Here is a 24,244-nt window from a genome sequence, read left to right as displayed (position 1 = left end):
GTCGAGGGTTCTACATGGTCATTCGGGACATCTCTACGCGGTCTTTCGGGACAAATTCATATGCCCTTAGTGGGACCTTATATGAGCTGTGGTGATAGCATATGTGCACAACCTCTATGTACTCGCATATCTTTAGTTCTCAAAAGTATGCATGGGCTAATAAAGAGATAATAACAAATATACTATATGTGATGTATATGTTTTTGTGTGATATGAAATATGTTATAGAAATTATATAATGATGTATATATAGTTTGGTTAAGAATATTGGGTATAAGAGCATATGACTAAGAGATAATAATGAAAATAATACTAATAATGATAAGAATAATAATACGGACAATGAAATGATATATATATGTATGTATTTATGTTTTAATGCATAATGTGTTTTATAGTTTAATATGATTACATGAAGTGTGCATAGTAGAAATTAGTAATGAGATGTTATATTTAAGTTTATTTATGCCTCACTAAGTCATAGACTTAGCATGTGAATGTTTCACATGTAGGTTTCGATGAGACTATGTAGTGAAGAGAAGCAAGACAAGTCAGATTCTCCTTTCCAAAGACCAGATCAGAAATGTATTGGAATACATGTATTTTGTTACATAGAATGTAGTTGGCATGTAGTCTAAATATTTGAATTGTATAAGCTCTGATATGTTTTGTAAAACCAAATGATTTTAATTAATGTAAAACATTCATTTTCTTGAATTGTGAATTTAAATTTTAATCAATTTGTAAAGGAAAACGCTTTGAAAAGTAAATGTGACACCTCAGACTCAGATCCGGGTCAGATACGGGTTGAGGGTGTTATATGGCAGCTCCTATCTTGTTGTTCATCTCAATTACGCATAAGGTGTCTGCTACCTGGATTTGGGGGTGGGATTAGAGGTATGCGAGCTCATATTCCTTGGAAAAATTAATTTGGTTTCATATGCGTGTCCCTAGACACTCTTTTATTGGTTGGTTGGCTATTCATGATCGTCTAAGTACTAGCGATAGGTTGCTGAGAATGAATATTATGGTTGATCCTCTTTGTGTAATTTGTGCTACTACTTTAGGGTCCATGAATCATATATTCTTTGGTTGTGTTTTCTCTTGTTGCATTTGGGGTAGGGTCCTTAATTTATATAGTTTGGTTTGACCTATCTTTGGGTGGGATCAAGAGTTGAATTGGGCTCGTTCTTGTTTGAGGGGTAAATCCTATCTTGAGAGTTGTTTTCATCTGACAGGCGTATTGATTCTTTGAACCCTGTAAATTCTAGTGTTTGTGCTGCTTGGGGTATATCATAATTTTGGTTAGGTGTCTCTTTGATTTGTAATCTGGTTATAGCATGTTTCCTTCTTTCTTTTGGATAATATATAACAAATAGCTTATCCAAAAATAAAAATAAAGTAATAAGTAGACGAGTAAATAAATAATAGGTAAACTACATGTTTAGTATTTCAACTATCACTTTTATTTCGTTTTGATAATTCAACTATTACTTTGTTCAAAATCATATCCAACTTTACATTTTAGTTTTATTTTTGGTCACCCACCGTTAAAAAATCAACAGAAATGCTGAAGTTGTATTTAAAAAAATCAATAATAACATGGTATTACCTTATAGTGACACATCAACATCACTGTTAATTTTTTAACGGTGGGTGACCAAAATGAAATCAAAATATAACGTTAAGTATGATTTTGAAACAAAAAATAATTGAGTGACCACAATTAAACAAAAATGATAGTTAGAGTACTAAATTTATAGTTTACCCATAAATAATTTACCCTAAACGTAATTACACGCGGAAAATATATATTCAATGATTCGTGATAAAGGTGATTTTCAGCGATATGGAAATGGATTGGGCAAACTAGCGCATGATTTTAGCTGCCTTTATTGCCTCATAGTATCTTCAATTCTTATTTTTCTCTTCATCCCCCATACAAATTTGAGATATAACATCAAAGAATCATTTTCAGTCAATAAAATATAATTGATAAAATTGTTATTCTAATAATAAGTAAAATTCTCAAAATACATCTTATTAATATAAGGGCTAAAATCATAGAACCAATTGTAACTAAAAATTTAATTAAGATCACGACTTTTTAGGTTGAACATGATAATAATCGGAAAAAAATAAATAAACTCATTGATGGTATCAGTGGTTAAAGTGATTATTGTTCTCTCTCAATATTTTAAATTTAAGCAATTATATCTAGAGAGTGTGAATATATATTATTTTATAACCACAATATAATATTAAAAAAATAAAAAAATAAAAAAAATATTATAATATTTTTATAATTCATACTTTATCTATATTTTTTCACAAAATATCTCAAAATCCATAAAACTTCAAAATATCATTAAAATTTTTAACCCTAAAGGTTATTATGTCGACTGTCATAACCTTTGTCATATACCATTGTAACCAGGTAACCAATGAATAAATGCATATAATTTCAATCACGTCTAATTTTTAAAATTTTACCCTGATTAATCTGAATTTTCTCGTGTCACACACTTAATTTTGGTGGGTAAATCTTTCATCCAAAAAATTTATACAAACACAAAGACTCAAACTCAAAACCTACTTAAACTTAAACGATATTAAATTACTTACCACTTAAACTAATCTATTAATAAAAAAAATTGTAATGTTTGATATTAATAATAAGTTACTTTTTAAAAGTAAATTTTTTAAAAATTTATAAATCAAATTTTAAGTCATAGATAATTTTTTTTAATAATTATGACATATCAAACACATACAATATTAATATTAATAAACACTTATACTAACAGCAAAAAAATTACATATCTAAACTAAAAAACAGGTATAAAACCTAAACTAATTTAACACAAAATTCGATTCGACTGTCCGAATAAAATTGGTCTAATCATACCTAATTTGTCCGTATTTATTTTGGTTTTGTTTTGTTTTGTTTTGTTCTTTTTCCTTTTACCTTTTACCTTCCCAATCAATATTACTGCAGGCTGCAGACGTTTATCAGAATCACATGACTGAAACACCTTTTTCACTCGTAACCCTCACCGCTTTTGTGCACGTTTATGCAACACATACCTCTCGTCATGGTTCAACTAATCCCAATACCCCAAACTACCTCTTAAAATACATTAACGTGGCATCAAATCTGAGCGAGTACCATTCCTCCCCACTTGCGCAAGTGGGGACACATAACCCGCCTTTCATAGGAGGGCACCAGCAACTCTATTAAAGGGGGCAATCAACAAACCCGGATTCAACCAAAGCTATCTATTATCTCTCTAGAACTTTCTGATATTTTTCTTCTAATTTTTCTTTCTCTCTTCCTCTTTGTGAAATCCAAACGAAAATCTGCAGATTTTCTTCCGGTTTCCCGTAATACCAGCACTCCGGAGATTAAATTCTCGTTTAGATCTCGATTCGGACTTATTTGTTTTGTCTTTTCCGGTGGGTAAACGGGGATCGAAAAAGAGGAGGAGGGATAGAATAGGAAAAAGAAAGGAATTCGCATGAGCTATTTGGGAAATCTGGGTTTTTCTTCTTCGTCGTCGTTGAATTCTTCCAACCATTTCATCACGTGTCTCCTAATTTTCATTCTCCATTACTCGCCTCAATTACCCCCTTCGTTGTTTAATTTCGAAATTAGATCCACTGAACCTTTATTAAATCATAATCCTCTCTTAAATCCCAATCTTAATCCAGACTTATCCTTAATCCATGGAGTCTTCAGGCAAGAGTAATCGCCAATTGAACGGAGGTTCGTTGTTTCTTATCTTTTATTGTATATATTTCTGATTTTCCATTCTCATTCTTATGTCGGTAGTTTTTATTTATTTTTTGTTTAATTAATCGGAGATGCAGCTTATCTGACACCGTGACTCATTGGACAACATGCGGTTATTTTACTAAAATAAAATAAAGTGACTGGTTGTTTAAGTTAGTACAACGTTATTTATTTTAATTATTAGCTTTTCCTTTTTTCTAATTAAGTTATAATTATCTTAATTCTAGGTTTGACTAGTGTTTAGGTGTTATGTATTGTTGTGTGAGGAAATTTTATTTAATAGGTCAGCTTGGATTTCAGATGTTATAATTCCAATAATTATTTTATTGTTTATTTTAATATATCTACAATTTCGTGTCTTCATGTTAGATTGCTTGACGTTATTATACAAGACAATTTCTTCACTATTTTTTTTTTTTTGATAAGAATGACAGGCCTCCTTCAAAACCTCCTTCTTGATTAAAGGAGGAAAAGAGTGTCTTAGAAACTTTATTACTCCTCCGAAATTACATAAGATTTAACATAAACACTATACTGAAAAAACGAAACAGACTAAGCTACTCAACAGACAACCAAAAATCTAAAACTCAAACGATACAACGCACTGGAAACGGCTAAACATCAACCAATTCTCATCTTGGCTAAACTATCAGCCTCCCCATTACACACCTTAGGAATCAATCTAATTGAGTGCACCCTGTCCGAGATAAAAGATAAAATCTCTTTAACTAATGGGAGGATAAAAACAGGGGCCAAAGCTGGGGTATGGACCCATTCCACAGCCGACTTACAGTCACTTTTCACAATCAACCTTCCAACATTAACCCAACAAGAAGACATATAGATTTCAATGCCTCTCTTAATAGCCTTTAACTCAGCAACCGGCGGGGGACCCTGGCCTACATTTTCTGAAAAAGTCAGAAGGGAGTTGCTATTCCAGTCTCTCAAAATACCTCCTATACCTCCATTTGAGCCATCAAGTCTAACAGCTCCATCGACATTCATCTTCAAAAAATCCATACGGGGTGGAATCCAGCGAGAAACCTGAAAATTGTTAAGGTTGAGAGCTTTAATACCATCTGCAAGAGCTTTTACATGTCCTAGCTGAGAAAAAGTTTAGATTTAAAGAAGTGTGATTAAAAATTATGGTGAAAAAATGTTAATTCAAATAATTTTAAGGTTATGCACAAAACTTACGATGCTTTGGGGCCATGTTGATGAGATAATGATCTCATTTTTAAATTAATATGCCATGTTTCTGCTAATTTTCATGATGTTGGAAGTTTCGTTTGAGCTTAACACAAGTTGAAAACAATAGTTCAATAAAATAAAATTTATGGTTATTGTTGCTAAGGTCTTTGCTATCCAAATGGGGTGAGGAGACAAGCAAGATCACCGTCAGTGATCGTGATTGGGGCTGGAATGGCTGGAATATCTGCTGCTCATGCTCTCCATGAAGCCTCAATTCAGGTAACGGATCCTCTAAGCTCGGGTCTTCCCTAAATCCCGTGAAGGATTTCTCTTCTCTATTACTATCATGTATGTATGGCGGTCTATTTGTACGTGGCTAACTTTCTCTCTGTCTAATGATTCATGTTTGTCCCGTCTTCAAAATTTGAAATTTTTAAGCGTTTGGTGTCAATTTGGAGATGGCAGCTTTTTTATTATTGTTTCTTATAATTTGATATTGTTTAATTGTTTGTTTAGGTTACGGTGTTAGAGTCCAGGGACAGAATTGGTGGTCGAGTTCATACCGATTACTCATTTGGTTTTCCTGTTGACCTTGGTGCTTCGTGGTACACTTTCTGTTTTCCATTCTTTATGTGTACATGCAATCCTGTTTTGGTTGTATAAATAAATTTTATCTGACTAATACATCCCAAAAAAATATTCTTCAGGTTGCACGGAGTTTCCAAAGAAAATCCCTTGGCACCATTGATCAGTAGACTTGGACTCCCGCTTTATCGGACTAGTGGTGATAACTCTGTGCTATATGACCATGACTTGGAGAGGTGAGAAGCATTTATTTGAGCGCTTGTGATGTGCTACTTTTTTTTTTTAATTCTATATGTTGGAACTGCCATTGAGTATTTCCTCGTGCTATAAATGGTTGCTTTTTGTTGATATTGTGTTCTTTTTCTAAAAAAAAATTATAACCTTTACAGTTATGCACTCTTTGATATGGATGGTCGTCAAGTTCCACAGGAGTTGGTCACTAAGGTTGGAGAAGCATTTGAGCGCATTTTGCAAGAGGCAAGTGCTATATGTTGTTTTATTGGTTCATGCCTCTCTAGTAACTTGCATTGTTTAAAGAACAGAACTTACAATTCTTTTTTTCCTTTTCCAAGAATCCTAGAATTGTCATGATGATGTTCTGTCTCAACCTGATGTTACTGCCACTCTTTGTTTTATGATTGCAGACGGATAAAGTGAGAAAAGAGCAGAGTGAAGATATGTCTATAAGTCGTGCTTTCTCAATCGTTTTTGAAAGAAGACCAGAATTGAGGTCTAATTAAATAGTACTCTGTTATTCAGTTTCTTTTTCTTCATCTCCTATTTCACAGATTTGAAAAACTGGATATTCAAAATATCTTTGTTAATCTACAGGTTGGAGGGGCTTGAACATAAGGTACTTCAGTGGTACATATGTCGAATGGAAGGCTGGTTTGCTTCAGATGCTGATACTATCTCACTTAAAAGCTGGGACCAGGCAAGTTTTATTTGAATTGTTCTCGAGCTTTTTGTGGTTCATTGACTTGTGTTCTTAACGAACTTATTCAATGAGGCACCAGAATTACATTTAGTGGAGATGTGTCTTCGTACGTTGACAATAGGAACTCAAATGCACAGTAGAGGTCTAGAATGTTATTGAACTGTTGAACAAAGTCTTGGTTTGATTTCTCTGTACTCGATGAATGAAAATCTTTCAGTCAAAATTAGGAACAAATCCTAGTTTGATTCCTTTCCCCCATCAAAGCAAACCCCCCACCCCCACCCCCCAAAAAAGAAGAAGAAAATACTCACATGTTTTGTATCTTTGGCAAATCTATACATCTTCTATGTAATGTTAACTGTAAGGCTTGAACTTCTTTTAAGTTGCTTATTATGATGCTCCTCAACTACAATGGCTTGCTTCCTGTGCTTTCACTTGTTTCTTACAACTTTCTGTTTCCATGTTCTACCTTTAGGAAGAGCTATTACCTGGTGGTCACGGACTCATGGTCAGGGGCTATCTTCCTGTCATAAACACACTGGCCAAAGGTATTGACATCCGCTTGAACCACAGGTAACTTGAGTATTTGGTTCATTATTTGTATGTCCTGTAGCATATTGTAGAAATCAGAGTAATTCTCTGTAATTTTTTATTCTTTTCAATATGACAGATTACATATTTATATACAAAATATCTCTCTAAAGTAGGAAACTCTAAGAAAGGAAAAATAATAATCCTAGGATATGATCCCTTAAAATAAGGGATTGTAGAAATCTATTTACAAAATCATATTTCTATAGGAATGATAACAAATCATATCTCTATAGGAATGGTAACAAATCATATCTATATAGGAATGGTAACAAATCATAACTCTATAGGAATGGTAACAAATCATCTCTATAATTCCTACACTCCCCCTCAAGCTGGAGAATACATTGTATAATCCCAGCTTGAATAGGAATTTATTGAAAACAGGCTTTGGCAAAGCCTTAGTAAGAATGTCTGCAACTTGTTCTTCTGAAGGAATGTATGGAAGTGTGGATGTCTTTTTGTTAACTTGATCAGCAATAAAATGCCTATCAATCTCAACATGCTTTGTTCGATCATGTTGAACTGGGTTTTTGGCAATTTGAATAGCAGATTGATTATAACACAAAATTTCAAAGTGATCCTCTTGATTAGTGACAAGTTCTTTCAGTAGTTAAGTAGCCAAATTCCTTCGCATATTCCCAATGCTAGTGCTCTAAATTCAGCTTCAGCACTACTTCTTGAAACGACAGATTGTTTCTTACTTCTCCAAGTTATAAGGTTTCCCCAAACAAAGGTGCAGTAGCCACTAGTGGATCTCCTTTCAGTAAGGTCTCCGGCCCAACTAGAATCTGTAAAGATCTTAACAGTTCTGTCTTGTGTCTTCTTAAACAATAAACCGTGTCCTGGAGTTTTCTTTAAGTACTTGAGAATTCTATTTGCTGCTGCCATATGCTCTTCAATAGGATTAGTCATGTGTTGACTTATCACATTTACAGGAAATGCTATATCTGGCCTTGTCAAGGATAAATAAATTAGTTTCCCAACTAATCTTTGAAATTTCTCTTTGTCTACCAAGGACCCATCTTCTTTGTTAAATTTCAAGCTTGCCTCCATTGGTGTATCAATCGGCTTACAACCAAGAAAACTAGTTCTTTGAGTAAATCAAGTACATATTTTCTTTGGTTGATCACAAGTCCTTCTTTTGACCTTGCCACCTCCATTCCTAGGAAATACCTTAGCTTTCTCAAGTCCTTGGTTTCGAATTCCTTATTTAACAACTTCTTCAAATTGCAAATCTCTTCTTCATCATCTCCGGTAAGAATTATTTCGTCCACGTACACAATAAGGATAGCTATCTTATTTGTAGAAGTTACCTTGATGAAAAGAGTGTGATCGGCGAGGGATTGCTTGTAGCCGTTTTTTAGGATGACTTTAGTGAACCTCTCGAACCAAGCTCTGGGTGATTGTTTTAACCCGTATAGACTTGTTGAGCTTGCACACCTTGTTACTTCCTTCAACAGACTTTAAGCCAGGTGACAACTTTATATAGACTTCTTCTTCTAGCTTGCCATTAAGAAAAGCGTTTTTTACATCAAGTTGGTGTAATTTCCAATCGTAATTTATAGCCAAACTTAGGAGTACTCGAACAGTATTCAGCTTCGCCACAGGTGCAAAAGTTTCTTTGAAATCTATCCCATATGTTTGTGTAAAGCCTCTGGCCATTAGTCTCGCTTTGTATCGTTGGATGCTACCATTTGAGTTATACTTTACAGTAAAGATCCATTTACAGCCAACAAAAGGTCCGTAACAGTCCAAGTAGCATTTTTCTCCAATGCACAAATTTCCTCTTCAACAACCCTTCTCCATTTTGAATCCTTTAGAGCTTCAGCTATGCTTGTGGGAACATGTTCTTTATCCAAGTTTGCTGTAAATGCTTGAAAAGACGGCATCAATGAATTATAATCAGCAAATTTTTCAATAGGATGCTTGGTGCATTGTCTAACCCCTTTTCTAATAGCAATAGGGAAGCCATCTAGAGTAGGGGAAGTGGACTTACTGATTTCTTCTTCTATTTCGGCAGTTGGACCCAAATCCAATTCTCGGCAAGCATCAGATTGCAAAACAGCCTCAGGAATATGTTTTATTTTCCTTGTATAGAAACGGAGCTGTTTGATTGGTGCTGTTTGTGGAATATTTTGAATGGGAGTAGGTGTATTTTCAGGAAGGGTAATTAAAGTGGGTATGGGTGAAGTAGTGATAGGTATTACCGGTGGATCAATGGGAGTAGTTACAGGTGACAAATTTGTAGGTAAGGACAAAATTGGTGGCAATTCTGAAGGTTGAGAATGAAGAGTAAGAGGAGATACCTGATGTGGCTGAAAATCCTTCCATGTCTCCCCTTGAATTTCAGCCTGAGTGAAATAGGGATCCTGCTCATAAAATGTTATATCCATAGTGGTAAAAAATCGTTTTGAAGGAGGATGATAGCATTTATAACCCTTCTTAAGTGAAGAATACCCAACCAGTACACACTTTAATGATTTAGGATCTAACTTAGACTTATTAGGAGCAATGTTTTGGATAAAAACAGTACAACCAAATATTTTAAGTAGAAGAATGTAGGAGATAGGTTTAAAATGGGGAAAGTATTGCAAAAATATAGATTGAGGTGTTTGAAATTGTAAAACCTTACTAGGCATTCGATTGATTAAATATGTGGCAGTTAATAAGGCTTCCCCCACAAATATTTTGGAACATTAGTGGTAAATAGAAGAGAACGAGTAACTTCAAGGAGGTGTCTATTTTTTCTTTCGGCAATACCGTTGTGTTGTGGGGTGTCAACACAAGAACTAATCTGAACTATGCCCTTTTCCCTGAAAAACGCACCCAAAGACTTAGCAAAAAACTCACTGCCATTATCAGATTTAAAGAGTTGAATTTTAGACCCAAATTGAGTGAGAACCATGTTATAAAATTGGGTAAAAACACCTGCAGTTTCAGATTTATCTTTTAGCAAATAAGTCCAAGTTATCCTATTGTGATCATCAATGAAAGTGATAAACCACTTACAATTATCAGCATTCTTCACCCGAGAAAGACCCCAAATATCACTGTGGATCAAAGCAAAAGGGTGAGAAGGCTTATATGTAGAAAGAGAATAAATTGATTTAGTATGTTTGGCAAGAGAGCAAATTTTGCAAGAAAAAGAATTTGGCCTTTTATAAATGAAATAGAGCAAGAAAAACTTTTTGCAAGATAGTGAAAACTAGGATGACCTAAACGATAGTGTCATAACATAACATTATCAACTTTTTCTAAAGCAGTGAAAGATTTCGAGATTTCGGTTTTAGTAGAGGCAGGAAGAATGTAGAGACCATTATGCAAGCTGGCCTTACTAATCATCTTCTTCGAGTTAAGTGCCTGCAAAGTACAATCAATATCATTAAAAATTGCAGAGCAGTGTAAGTCGGTGGAAAGTTTACTAATGGAAACAAGATTGCAAGCTAGATTTGGTACGAAGATGACATTTTTAAGTACAATCTGGTCATTGAGAATAACAGTGCCATGTCCTTCTATTTTGCACAAAGAACCATCAGCCGTTTTGACAGTTTTACCAAAGTTTGGAAAAAAATTGCAAAACAAATCTTTATTACCAGTCATATAATCCGTAGCACCAGAATCGAGGATCCAATTAGGGGGCGACTGGGAGGAGAAAAAACTGTAGCATGAGGTTTACCTTCTGGTTCTTTCATGACCAGATTACCTTCTGATTGAGCAGCAGAACCAGAAAAATTTTCTGGATTTGAAGTGATCTCCGGAGTAGGAGAAGAAGTTGTGGACATCATCTAGGTTGGAAAGAAACCGTAACCTAAGTTGATACCATGTAGAAATCAGAGTAATTCTCTGTAATTTCTTATTCTTTTCAATATGACAGATTATATATTTATATACAAAAATATCTCTCTAAAGTAGGAAACTCTAAGAAAGGAAAAATAATAATCCTAGGATATGATCCTTTAAAATAAGGGATTGTAGAAATCTATTTACAAAATCATATCTCTATAGGAATGATAACAAATCATATCTCTATAGGAATGGTAACAAATCATAACTCTATAATTCCTACACATATGGATGGGTTTATCAGCTCATGTCTATTGTTGAAATGCATTTGTCATTAGGGTTACAAAAATAGCGAGGCGTTACAATGGAGTGATGATTACCGTGGAAGATGGAACTACATTTGTAGCAGATGCTGTTATTGTTGCTGTTCCCTTAGGTGTACTAAAAGCCAAGACCATCAAGTTCGAACCAAAGCTTCCTGAATGGAAGGAAGCAGCAATTGATGATCTTGGAGTGGGAATTGAGAACAAAATAATATTGCACTTTGACAAGGTGTTTTGGCCTAATGTGGAGTTTTTGGGAGTTGTTGCTGAGACATCATATGGTTGCAGCTACTTTCTAAACCTCCACAAGGCCACGGGTCACCCTGTCCTTGTGTATATGCCTGCAGGGCAGCTGGCCAGAGATATTGAGAAATTGTCTGACGAAGCTGCTGCAGAGTTTGCTTTTATGCAACTGAAGAAGATCCTTCCAGAGGCATCTTGTCCGGTGAGTCAATTTCTCGAATCTATACTTTTGTTCTAAATATGTAGGGTTCTCCTGACTAAAAATGTGGGAGGTTCATGAGGATGCATCAATTGTATTCTTCTGTTTAAGTTCCATATGCCAAGGGTTTTTTTTATATAAAAAAATTGCGTGATGTTAATTTTAAGTTTTGCCATAAATTTCCGCATTTTGTTGCCTAGTTCCTGCAAGTAAATGAATGGAATTTGTAAATTCAATTGTGATATTTTTTCAAATTACTGTTTGTCGAATGCTCACATTTGTATCCAAGGTTGGCACTCGATTCAGATTATGATGGTAGTAACTAAATGTTTAAAGTTTCTTGGACCCACAGATTCAGCATCTTGTTTCTCGATGGGGATCAGACATTAATACACTTGGCTCGTATAGCTATGATGCGGTAGGCAAGTCCCATGATCTGTATGAGAGGCTAAGGGTCCCAGTGGATAATGTATTCTTTGCGGGGGAGGCAACCAGTATGAGCTACCCAGGGTCCATTCATGGTGCATTTTCAACGGGGCAGATGGCTGCCGAGGCCTGTAGGATGCGCGTACTGGAGCGATATGGAGAGTTGGACTTGTTCCAGCCAGTGATGGGCGAGGAAGGAGGATTTTTCGTCCCGCTCTTGATCACACGTTTGTAAGTAGCAACCCGTCTCGTCTCAACATGCACCCGGTTCAAAAGCATGTACATGTAGATGGTGGAGGTGCTATTTGGGTGACACATTGATCCCAATTTCAAAGACGTTTTTGATTGGTTTGATGTGTATGGTCGTTACTTTTAATGAGATCCAAGTTTAACTCGTAATGTTAATGTGTTGGGGGTTGAAGTAAGAGTATCTAATTAAGAATAAGTCAATAGTTGAGGTTGCGCATGCACTAGGAGCATGCATTTGTCAAAGTGAAGTATATGTTTTGGATATGAAAGGCGCAATGCGTCGTCCACTACATGAGTGGGGTGGACACTGATAAAATGCTTTATATTAAATAAATAAACAGTTGGTTTACATTCGTTTCCCCCCTGCATTGTCTACTAGGCGAGGCTCATATTTCTCTCTTTATCAAGTGCAGAAATATGTCGATTGTTTTGTTGTTTTAAATTGTTCCAGTTCAATGATCATGATTATATCATTTTTTTTCTAGAAAAACTGAACATCTTTATTCACATGAAAGCTTTAATTGAATCTAATGTCGCGTTACATTTTAAAAGATTGAAAAAGTGGTATGCTCTCGTTGAAAAGCACTTTAAATTATTTAAGAAGTTTTATATGTTCCCCCCTAATACACGTGTTAGATGTGCAATACATGATGTATTTTTAATGGCTCAGTTGGTTGTTGAAATGTAGGGTAATAAGGCGGTCTAATATTTTTTAGAGATAATAAAATTTTACTTTTACAAGTTAGGCAGATCTCTATCCTTTTATATCATTATAAAAGAATTTAAGAATTATCACAGAAGATTTTAAAAATAGAATATAAAAATATGATACAATTAATTATTAATGTTGTCATTCGATCAATACATATATTCTTTTCACTACAAATATGATGTATGCATATAATTCATAATTCAGAAAGATATTATTTTCAAAGAATGTAAAATTCATATATAATTCTAATTTAAATTTATATTTTTAAATATATAAATTATAACAAAATAATCAGTCTTTAAAACTACTTTACGAGTATCTGTATTCCAAATTTTATTTGGAAAAGAAATCCATGATGACGACGTAAAATAAGGCATGGCTTATATAGGGGAGAGAAGATATAATGATATGCTCTAAAGGTAGAAATAGATTTAAGAGGAAAACGATAGTTTTATTTGTGATAGATGAGTGTGTTCATCTTCTCGCCATCAAAACCTTTTGGACTTCCACAACCCAATGAAATCTACAGTCGACCTTCTCCCCAAATTTTAACAACCAAGACAATAATATTTCAGTATATATCAGACATAGAAATTGTAGACGCATGATCAAAATTCACAATTATGAATAAAATAAATCAAATATTCAAAAACTCTTTTATATCAAGCACTAAATTAATGCAAATAAGATCCTCAAGTTTATTCTCATATGAAACTAAAAAAAGCCATTGTAATGATTGACCAAGCATTACACAATTCAGCTAGGATAGATTCAGGAAAATAATTACTATTGAGCGTATTATATTATCACATCCCGTAAATGTTTAGAAATCAAGCACAGAAATAACATTATGAAATGTTACATTATCCCCATAATATAATATTCCTCCCGCAAATAGCAAACCCTTTGTAATGACCATTTCCCTTCTCCTTTGAACAATGCTAATCATTTTCCTACACTGCACTGGGGTTTTAGGAAGTTAATATCACATTACAACTTCAAAACCTACAAGGAGATGACAAAAATGGTGGGGCTGTTAGCATCAGACCATTGCTTTTGTCTGATAACTCTGCCATGAAAATATCTCCCAACACATTTAGCTATGCTCCCTTTGGCCTAACGTTATCCGGTTGGCATCGCTAGCTACCATACTTTCAGCATATGCTAAACACGTCGTTTTACGTACATTATAACTTTTACTTTTTGGCTGCTTTCTACTGTCATTCCCATGTGGAGCCTCCGTTGCTAGGTTGGAGTGTCTGAATTCACGAAAGAGTGCCTTCAGGAGCCTCTGCTTCTCCTTCACAAACTGTATCTTCATATTTATGGACTTCCTAAATTGCCAATCCTCTGTATATCGAGACTTCCGGAGTTCCGCAAAGTTTTTAGAGTTCTAATCTTTCGGAATGCTACAATCTATGACCTAACTGCTGCCAATCTCATATCATTCTAGGCTTGACACCAGTACTAAAATATATATATAAACTGTCACGCAAAATTGAAGGAAGAATTCTCTCTGTGTATAAATCTCATCTTCTCTTATTCTCTTTTATTGTTTCATCATCTTCTTGAGATAAACTAATCTCTGTATCCTTCACACAACATTCGTCCAAATCAAATGGAATGAACCATCAAACATCACTACAATCTCATTTGTCTGATCACCAACAAGAATCCATTCATCTTCACTTTCTAAGCGATGATGGTTCTAAACATGAGCTATTTTGAGCAAAAGATTATCGGTAGCCAATGGATGTTCTACGACGACATTAAAGATGTCCACAAAACAAATATGCAAACTGAAGGGAGGGAAGGAGGAAGTGGAAAAAGACACCAATAATGTTTTAATACAATCCCTTTGAATAAAACAAAAGATGAGAAATTAGAAGTTTCAAACTTTGGACAAATGATTTTTAGACATGGTTACGTGTTTGATACATGGGTTTTGAACACAGGACCATGCTACTTGGTCTGAAAAAGTGTAGACAATACACATTTTATAAAATCTCTCTCAAGTATAACACCTAAACAAATCCAAAAATGATACTTCTGCAAGATCTATAATATTATACTTAGAAACTATGTATCGAAAATTGTAATAGTACATACATAAATAAAATTTTCATGGTTTATTTCGTCTTATTTTTGTTTAAACACTAGTTAAATTTTTTAGTCATTAAGGTATTATGTTTTAAAATATTTTTTCAGAATTTTTTTTATGAAAGACAATACCAAGAATTTATTTGGGTTGTGATGATCATGTGGACTTGTGGCATAAGTTCGAAGAGAATGGTTACACCAAGGATTACGAAACCTTCATTAATTTGTTTTCTGTGGAAGTGTATATGAAGACGAAGATTAAGAGGATTATGAACTATTTAGTTGCTTTTAGTCTTTTCAATGAACAACTTATGGTCGAGGTCACCCATGGATGACCATTAGCTTAATTATTTTTTTGAAAAATATTTTTAGTGGTTAATATTTTTAGAATTCAGACACATATCTAAAAATTTGAAATCAACATGTTCAAGAATAATGGGTTCGAAGAGAAAATGACATCAGAATAAGAAGACAACAAATTTTAAAAAGTCTAGAAATAACAAATCACAAGAAAAAATCCGCTGGATCAATCAGTTATGTACGTGACAAAATCGGACTTAAAGCGTACCAATGCTATCAATGATCATACTGTCAAAACGATAACAAACCACAAACATTCGTACCGGAGAATACCATTGATGAAGTGATTATTGTTGTGGTGTCCAAAGTTAATATAATAGAAAATAATGTTGGTTGATCGTGAACATGGATGTTTTCAAATATTTTTGACAGATAAAGAAGTGTTCACCGAATTTGAGAAAGCAGAAGAATGTGAACATGTCTAACAAGGCCTTGATAAATTTATCAACAGAAATGATGAATAATTACTCTTAATGAATTTATATCTCAAATTATTTTGGTGATCTTAGCGAGAAGACTTGATGAATTCACTTATTTGGAAATAGAGTTTATATATCATTGTTTGGATGGTCTTATCGAGAATTTTTTGAAAGAACTCAAGGTTGAATTACTATTCTTAATGGATTTGAATATAAAAGATTGAGTGGTTCTTTGTGAAACAATTTGATGAATTCATCTTATCTATTTGAGAGGATGAGCTTATAGAAGAGCTCTTACTGATTTCGTATCCCTAATTCGTGTAGTTTATATTGAGATAAACTCGATAAAATCACCCATGTAAGTATGAAGGATATATCACATTTTATGTAAAATGTTAGAATGTTTCTCTAAAACACTTACCAACATCTTGAGGAGTTATGTCTATTTTATTATTTTATAGTAGATTCAAATGGATAAATGAAGTTATTCGTGTGTTATGAGTTTATTTATATCTTAACAAATTTCATATTCGTTCATTTATTTAAAAGGAAAACCACTCATTTCATCATGTATAAGTTTCAGATACGTGCACTAGTACTTAAGTGACTGATTTTGTTATTTTTTTATCTAATTTTTTTTCTCATAAATAATTTTTTGAAATTTTTGTGCATTTGTAGAGAATGTTAAAAATATTAAAGAATACAAAGTTAAATTTTTCATGAGATAGAAAAAAAGTGATTACGATCGATATATTATTTCTTTCTTTATTCTTTGTTGGACATTGATGGATATGTAAAAGAATTATGATGGTTTAAATCGAAAGAGTTATCAAAAGGAAGTCAAATTAAAAAAAATAGGGGTTAACTACAAAAAGAATGTAAAATTTTAGAACTTTATGGGCCAAACATAAATTTATCATGTTGCAAATGTATTTATTTTAGGGACTAAACTAAAATTTTAATACTTGAAGGACCAAAACTAAGAAGTTTATTTTTAAAGAGCTTAAATTGATTTGATGCTAATCAAGAGGGACCAAACCTACAACCGTCCCATTAAACCAAGGTCACCCCAAGCTTTGGCCGTGCATTTGAATAATTCAATTTTTGGACAAATCTACGATTGTGCTAACAATTAACCAATCGATGTTGAACCTATCTATGAAGATAGAAAAAAATAAGCCATTTATTTTATTTTCTAAAAATATTTATCCTGCAATAAGTTGTAGCAAGGATATACAAATATTTTCTATAAGAAATAAATAGAAAAAAGGAGGTCGGTACCCTGATCCTATTAAGTGATAGCGGATTTCATATATCAGATATTCACTATCTATTCCCAGCTGCTGTCCAGGCCTTCACACCTCTCTCTCTCTCACACACACACAAAAAAAAGAAAAAAGAAAAAAAAGTAGTAATTAAAAAGTGTTATTTTTTAGTTTACCAACTCAACTGAGCAGCTTCAGTAACAAGAGGCAGAAGACTCACTTTGGGTGGGGGGAGTGATATACTAGTTTACTTTGGGGAAAAGCTTTGGAATGTGGAGATCTGAGTGAAGAAGAAAACTAGGGTTTAGTTTAGCTTGGGAGGAGTGTTTATGAATGTGAAAAAGATGCAAGATCTGAGCTCCATGAAGATGTTCTGAGTAAAGGGTCGTTCCCTGTTCTCTTGGATGTTGATTTTAACTTAAGTTGAGAATCCTCTGGTCGAGAAAGGGGGGTGGGGGTGGGTAAGTTCTCTTTTTCCTTGTAGCTATGGCTGTTGCACCACTACTGAATATACTTCAGTAACAAGGGTTGTTTGTGTGTTCCGTTTCAATTACTCTTTTTTCTTCGGTATTCTTTGAGAAAGAAGAAACCCCCATTTTTCTGTTTTGAGATTTGAAGAATGAGACTCTCTTCGTCAGGGTTTAATCAGCAAATTGAGGAAGGTAACTGTTTTTATCTCTCTCTCGCTCTCTCTCTTAAAAAAAGTATTTTCCTTGAAGTATAAAGTTGCACTAGGTTATATATTTTTGAAATTATGAAGTAGTGAACTTTTGTATAGGGGAGAAGAAATGTCTGAATTCTGAACTTTGGCATGTATGTGCCGGTCCTCTGGTGTCTCTGCCGCCTGTTGGAAGCCGTGTTGTATATTTTCCTCAAGGTCATAGTGAACAGGTAATCACAGCTCTCTTGTTTGTTATGCTTTCTTTCAGATTTTATTCTATTTCTCCTTTTGTGCTTAAGAAAATAGTCATGTTTTAAGGCAATATAGAATTTGATGCTATGATAAGGATGTCTGCACATTTTTTTGGCAACATGTAGTAATAGAATTTCCTTTAAGAAGTCATTTCGGTATTGCTAAGTTTCTTTATTGTAGTCTAGCTGTTGATGTATGAATTGGTGAGTTAACAGCTGAAGCTCCTAAATGATAAGAGCGATCTATGAGGAACCAAATGGTTCTTTTCTATTATTTCATTGTGCTGTCGTTGTTTATGGTTCCCTCTGCAGGTTGCTGCTTCAACCAACAAGGAAGTAGATGCTCATATACCAAACTATCCGAGCTTACCCCCACAGCTTATCTGTCAGCTTCACAACGTGACAATGCATGTAAGTTAAATACTGCATAGACTACTTTCTGTTTATGGAACTTTTTAGTTGGTTGCTTATCAAGGCGTTTATTCAAGCTTAGGCTGATGTAGAAACAGATGAAGTTTATGCCCAAATGACTTTGCAGCCTCTGAGTCCGGTATGGGAACTTGACCTTGTTTGGGGATTTAGTTCTTGCTAGTCTTTTCATTTTTCACTTCTTGACTTGAAATCTTTCTTTTAGCAAGAGCAAAAGAATGTGTACCTACTACCCGCGGAACTTGGTACTCCCAGCAAACAGCCAACCAATTATTTTTGTAAAACACTGACGGCAAGTGACACAAGCACTCATGGCGGGTTTTCTGTTCCTCGTCGGGCTGCAGAAAAAGTCTTTCCTCCTCTTGTATGTTTTCGTAGGTTATGAGCAATTCTATTCAATAGTATTTAGTTGTAATTGAATTAGTTTGCCTCATTATCTCTCTTTAAATATTATTGTACTTCTAGGATTACACCCTGCAGCCTCCTGCTCAGGAGTTAATTGCCAGGGATCTTCATGAAAATGAGTGGAAATTTAGGCACGTATTTCGCGGTGAGTGATTAAAACGACTTTGTTCAATACTCTGTCCCACAACATATTTAAGAGAAGTTTCAAATTATCATGATTTTGTTATTTAATTTGTCATCACACTTCAATTGATTTTGTATTTTGCTTATCATCACTTCATTTAGTTTTGAATAAGTTGTTGTTTCATTTTGGAAGGTGTTCTAACATTTCTTTAACCCTTGGGTGTTTTATGTAGTTGTTCCTAAAAGTTATGAAGATGACCTTAAATATATCCTCGCTATAATTTGCATTGGTTATTTCCTGATTATATTGTTGCTAAGAGCCTCTGGTGCTGAGGTTTAGATATTTTGTTAGAGCATGGGTAGTATGCGGATCTTACAAAGTGAAGTTATTTATGATGGATAAGAAAAAAAATTGAAAGAGGAAATTTTTGATAAAATGTTACAGTTAATGATTTCTTGTTGTTTGCTTCCTTTTGATTAATGTATGTTATTTTGTGAATTTTACAGCATGAGAATGACTACTTGTTTGGTAAATATGTGTTGTTTCTCAACTTGCAAAGGCACAAAGGTTTCTAGTTTTGTGAACAAATGCTGAAATACAATGACCAAAGTGCTCCTTATTTTTTGATATATTCTTTAAATGCGGTGTATGTGTTTGTCTGACAGGAATAACAAATATTTTTGGCAATTTAGAAAGGTCAATTATCTTTAAGTCCTTCATGTTGCCCTTTTGATGTGCTTAAGTCCTTTTTCTCGCTTAGAAATTGTGAGGGGGTTGTGAAGATCAATTAGCTGTAAGGTTCTTTTGTTGAAAACAGTTAATGAAAGCTTAACTATTGGCTAATGATGGTCAATTTATCTGGTAGTATTTCTATAAGAACTACATATGTGCTTTCTTGTATGATAAAAGGGTTTTGGATTTCAATGGGTGTGGAAAACCTCTAATGAGTCTAATCAATGTATGTATTCTCTCATATGCAGGCCAGCCAAAAAGGCATCTTCTTACGACTGGGTGGAGTGTTTTTGTTAGTGCAAAGAGACTTGTTGCTGGTGACTCGGTCCTTTTTATATGGTAAATTGGATTTTCTGTCTTCCATGCATAATTTATGATTACTTTGTTTGTAATCATAGTACCCTTTCTCTGTGATTGGCTGGAGACGTATCCTGATAATAGCTGTCAAATCTGTGATGTGGTTTGAAATAATATAATGAAATCATCCTGCTTAGACTTTGGCAGCAATTTTTTTGTGAACTGCAACTTTCCGGTATATGAATATATCTTCTACAATAAAGTATTCAATTCCATTTTTCATTTCTAAAGCAAAGAACCTACTGGTGTGCATCCTCCTTGTTTGTAGCAGAGGTGGCAGTTGGGTGGGTTCAGTTGCCTTTGATTGGGAAAACTAGGGTCAATTTTCGTTTGGGTTTATCATTCGGGTTTGGCTCATATTGATCTACATTGTTTAGTTTTGAAGTCAAACCGATTTAGTTTGCATCATTCAGGTGACTTCTCTTCATCTCTTGGTCAAATTGGGTTGGGTTGAGCTTGGTTTAGTCTGGTTTTTGAGTTCTACTGCTTTTTTCTCGGCATGCTACTGATAAGTGAGCTTGCCAATCAGTATATTATCCTTGTTTTATTATTATTTTTACATGTTTTCTTTCAGGAATGAGAAGAATCAATTATTGCTGGGTATCCGCAGAGCAAATCGTCCTCAGACTGTGATGCCTTCTTCGGTTTTATCAAGCGATAGCATGCACATCGGTCTTCTTGCTGCTGCAGCTCATGCAGCTGCAACCAATAGCCGTTTCACTATCTTTTATAACCCAAGGTCAGCTACTTAATACTAATTAAAAAATACTGATGCTATTCCAACTTGAGATCTTGTTCATTTATGGTGGCTTGATTACAGGGCTAGTCCTTCAGAGTTTGTCATTCCTCTTTCCAAATATGTTAAAGCAGTCTATTACACGCGGGTTTCTGTAGGCATGCGATTTAGAATGCTATTTGAGACAGAAGAGTCAAGTGTCCGCCGGTGGGTATTAATTCTCTAAATGTTTTCTTACATCTGAGAATTGCTTAAATTTTATGGCGTTTCCTTCCACAAGACCACAACTATGCTTCTTATTTTCCTTAAGTAAAAACTTTTATTTCTATCAGTCAATTGACTGTAGTATCATTTGCAAGCCAAGTCAATTGTTGTTAATTTGGGTGTTTTATCAGATATATGGGTACGATAACTGGCATTAGTGACTTAGATCCTGTTCGCTGGCCAAATTCGCATTGGCGTTCCGTTAAGGTTTGTTTGAAGTTTCTGTGTGCTTGATTTTAGTTCCCAATATTATATTTGTTCCCTTCTTTTTACCCCTTCAATATGCATGTGTTGGATAGTATCTGACATGAAAGAGTTACTTTACATCCCAGGTTGGCTGGGATGAATCCACTGCAGGAGAGAAGCAGCCAAGAGTGTCCTTGTGGGAGATTGAACCATTAACAACCTTTCCCATGTATTCGTCACCCTTCCCCATGCGTCTGAAACGACCATGGCCGTCTGCCCTACCCTCTTTCAATGGTATGCTGGAATCTTTGCCAAGTTTGCTTGGAATTATACGGCCTCTTCTTTACCTGAAAATAAGAGTTTTCCTTTTCTGTTCTGAATGAGTTTAGTTTGTTGTCAGCTTTCAAAGATGGTGATATGAACATAAATTCCCAACTGATGTGGCTTCAAGGAGGGGTTGGAGATCAAGGACTTCAGTCTTTAAACTTCCAAGGTTTTGGAGTTTCACCCTGGATGCAGCCAAGGCTTGATACTTCTTCAATATCAGGTGTCCAATCTGATCTTTACCAAGCAATGGCTGCTGCCGCATTTCAGGAAATGAGGACAGTTGATTCATCGAAAATAGGCTCTCAATCTCACTTGCAATTCCAGCAACCACAGAGCACATCCAGTGGGTTTTCTGCTCTAATTCAGAGGCAGATGTTGCAGCAGTCTCAAACAGAAAATGCTTTTCTTCAGGGTTTTCAGGAGAATCAGACTGCTTCTCAGGTTCAGCTTTTGCAGCGTTCCAATTCGTACAATGATCAGCGCCAACAGCAACAACCGCTGCAGCATTCCAATTCGTACAGTGATCAGCGTCAACAACAACAACAACAACAACAGCAACAGGCTCAACAAACACTTCAACCACCACAGATGTCTGATCAACATCAGAGTTCTAATGTAATCCCAGCTTTTCCTAAAGTATCAGTCAGCCAGGCCCAGTCCTCATCTCTGCCAGCTGATGCTTCACAATGCCAGCAGCAGACATTTTCAGATCATCCTGGGATCTCTTTCGCCACATCTAACGTTTCGTCAATGCAAAGTATCTTAGGTTCATTATCCCATGCTGGAGCTTCCCATTTACTCAGCTTGAATGGGTCAAACCCAATTATCTCTTCTGCTTTGTTGTCCAAGACAGTCCCTATTGACCCACAGCTTTCATCTGAAGCTGCTAACTATGTACTACCCCAGGTTGAACAGCTAGGAACTGCACAGTCAAATGGACTTTCTAACTTATTGCCTCCATTTCCAGGAAGAGAGTATTCTGCTTACCCCGGTTCAACTGATCCACAAAACAATTTTCTGTTTGGGGTTAGCATTGATTCGTCGTCCCTTATGCTGCAGCATGGGATGGCAAACCTGAAAAATATTGGAAATGAAAATGATTCATTGTCTCTCCCATATGCTGCTTCCAATTTCACAAGTGCTTCTGGCACAGATTTTCCTCTTAATTCAGACATGACTACTTCAAGTTGTGTTGATGAATCAGGTTACTTGCAGTCTTCTGAATATGTGGATCAAGTAAACCCTCCAACTGGAACCTTTGTTAAGGTGATGCTACTTTTCTTTATCTTTGCAAATGCGTTTGATTGTTTTTAGATAATGAAATATGTGGGATTTGTCTTATCTGGTTGTTAATAAATCACTGCAAAGCTCACATTAGATTAGGCAAAGCATGTCAATGTGGACTTGTGGATCACTTTTAATGGATATCTGATCTGTCAACTGTATATTCAGTAAGGCAAGCTCTTTGTATGCCGCTGTTGCTCATAAAAGCAATTGTTTTCCTATTTTGGCTGATCAACCGGTTCATTTTAGTCACTGGAACATGTAGTTAATGGAGTGTTGTGTATTAATGATATTGTGAGATTTTCTATTAAGTTCAAAAGCTAAGTACAGGATTAGGTCTAGTTTCTCTAATGGCTTGTGATTCTCTTGGGTTTTTTATCTTTTTTCTTGTTGATAGGTTCACAAGTCGGGGTCCTTTGGGCGCTCATTGGATATTTCCAAGTTCAGCAGCTATAATGGGTTGCGCTGTGAGCTCGCTCGAATGTTTGGTCTTGAAGGCCAACTAGAGGACCCTCAGAGATCAGGCTGGCAGCTTGTATTTGTTGACAGGGAGAATGATATTCTTCTCCTTGGTGATGACCCTTGGCAGTAAGTTCCAAACCACCCTTCATTTATTTCTGAATAATTGTCTGTGATAGCGTGACTGTTAAATGGTGATGGATAACAGTGTTTACTTCATAGTTATTTCACCATATTTCAGACAAATACGGGAGCGATATATTCAATCGATGTTTTGTGATAATCAGGGAATTTGTGAACTCTTGGTTTTGGTGGCTTATTTTTTTCCGTTCAATGTTGTGTTAATCAGGGAATTTGTGAACAATGTGTGGTATATCAAGATACTATCCCCACTTGAAGTGCAACAAATGGGGAAAGAAGGCCTGAATCCGGCCCATCCGACCCAAGCCAGAGGCTTAGCCACCACAAATAGCCGTTGACTACATTAGCAGACAGGAGTTGTACGAGTTGCGGCAATGGAGGTGCATCTACGGGACTCTTGAATGCTAAAGGAAAATGCACATCGAGGCTGAATTTGGGGAACTGAAAATGAATGTTGTACCTGCTTGTTTGTTTTATGTTAAGTCGTGTGTTCAAAATCTATTGTCAGTGGTAAATTATATTAGGAAATCCCTGTAACTTGACATTATTATGGTACCTGAGAGTACCAAGTTTTATGAGGGATAATTGCATTATGTTTTCCACAGTTCTCTGACATTATTATTTCCTCCATGCCAACTTTTTTTAATTTCTTATTCTTCAAATATTTAATTAGCATTTGTAGATTTGGTTTGGATTTATTATATTAGTT

General features: G+C 35.1%; 1 protein-coding gene and 1 pseudogene across 2 annotated transcripts; both read left to right on the top strand.

Moving 5' to 3' along the window:
* The first annotated feature begins 875 nt into the window (after positions 1-875).
* On the top strand, positions 876-24,098 carry LOC120147741 (annotated as a pseudogene).
* On the top strand, positions 3,273-12,683 carry LOC120147743 (polyamine oxidase 2-like). Of its 2 annotated transcripts, none has more exons than XM_039161049.1 (10): positions 3,273-3,766; positions 5,148-5,263; positions 5,501-5,589; positions 5,692-5,805; positions 5,959-6,046; positions 6,214-6,299; positions 6,401-6,503; positions 6,982-7,079; positions 11,222-11,651; positions 12,001-12,683. In XM_039161049.1, exons 1-10 carry the CDS (start codon positions 3,727-3,729, stop codon positions 12,307-12,309), a joined length of 1,473 nt encoding a protein of 490 aa, XP_039016980.1. In that variant the 5' UTR covers positions 3,273-3,726; the 3' UTR covers positions 12,310-12,683. The 2 variants fall into 2 exon arrangements, with proteins under 2 accessions (XP_039016980.1, XP_039016981.1); XM_039161050.1 differs by having other exon boundaries at positions 11,985-12,185.
* Positions 24,099-24,244: the final 146 nt, after the last annotated feature.

The sequence above is a fragment of the Hibiscus syriacus genome, unplaced genomic scaffold, assembly GCF_006381635.1.
Source record: "Hibiscus syriacus cultivar Baekdansim isolate YM2019G1 unplaced genomic scaffold, ASM638163v2 tig00110940_pilon, whole genome shotgun sequence".
Lineage (NCBI taxonomy): Eukaryota > Viridiplantae > Streptophyta > Magnoliopsida > Malvales > Malvaceae > Hibiscus > Hibiscus syriacus.
The sequence above is the reverse complement of the archived record's forward strand: the minus strand, read 5'-3'. Positions and strand labels throughout refer to the sequence as shown.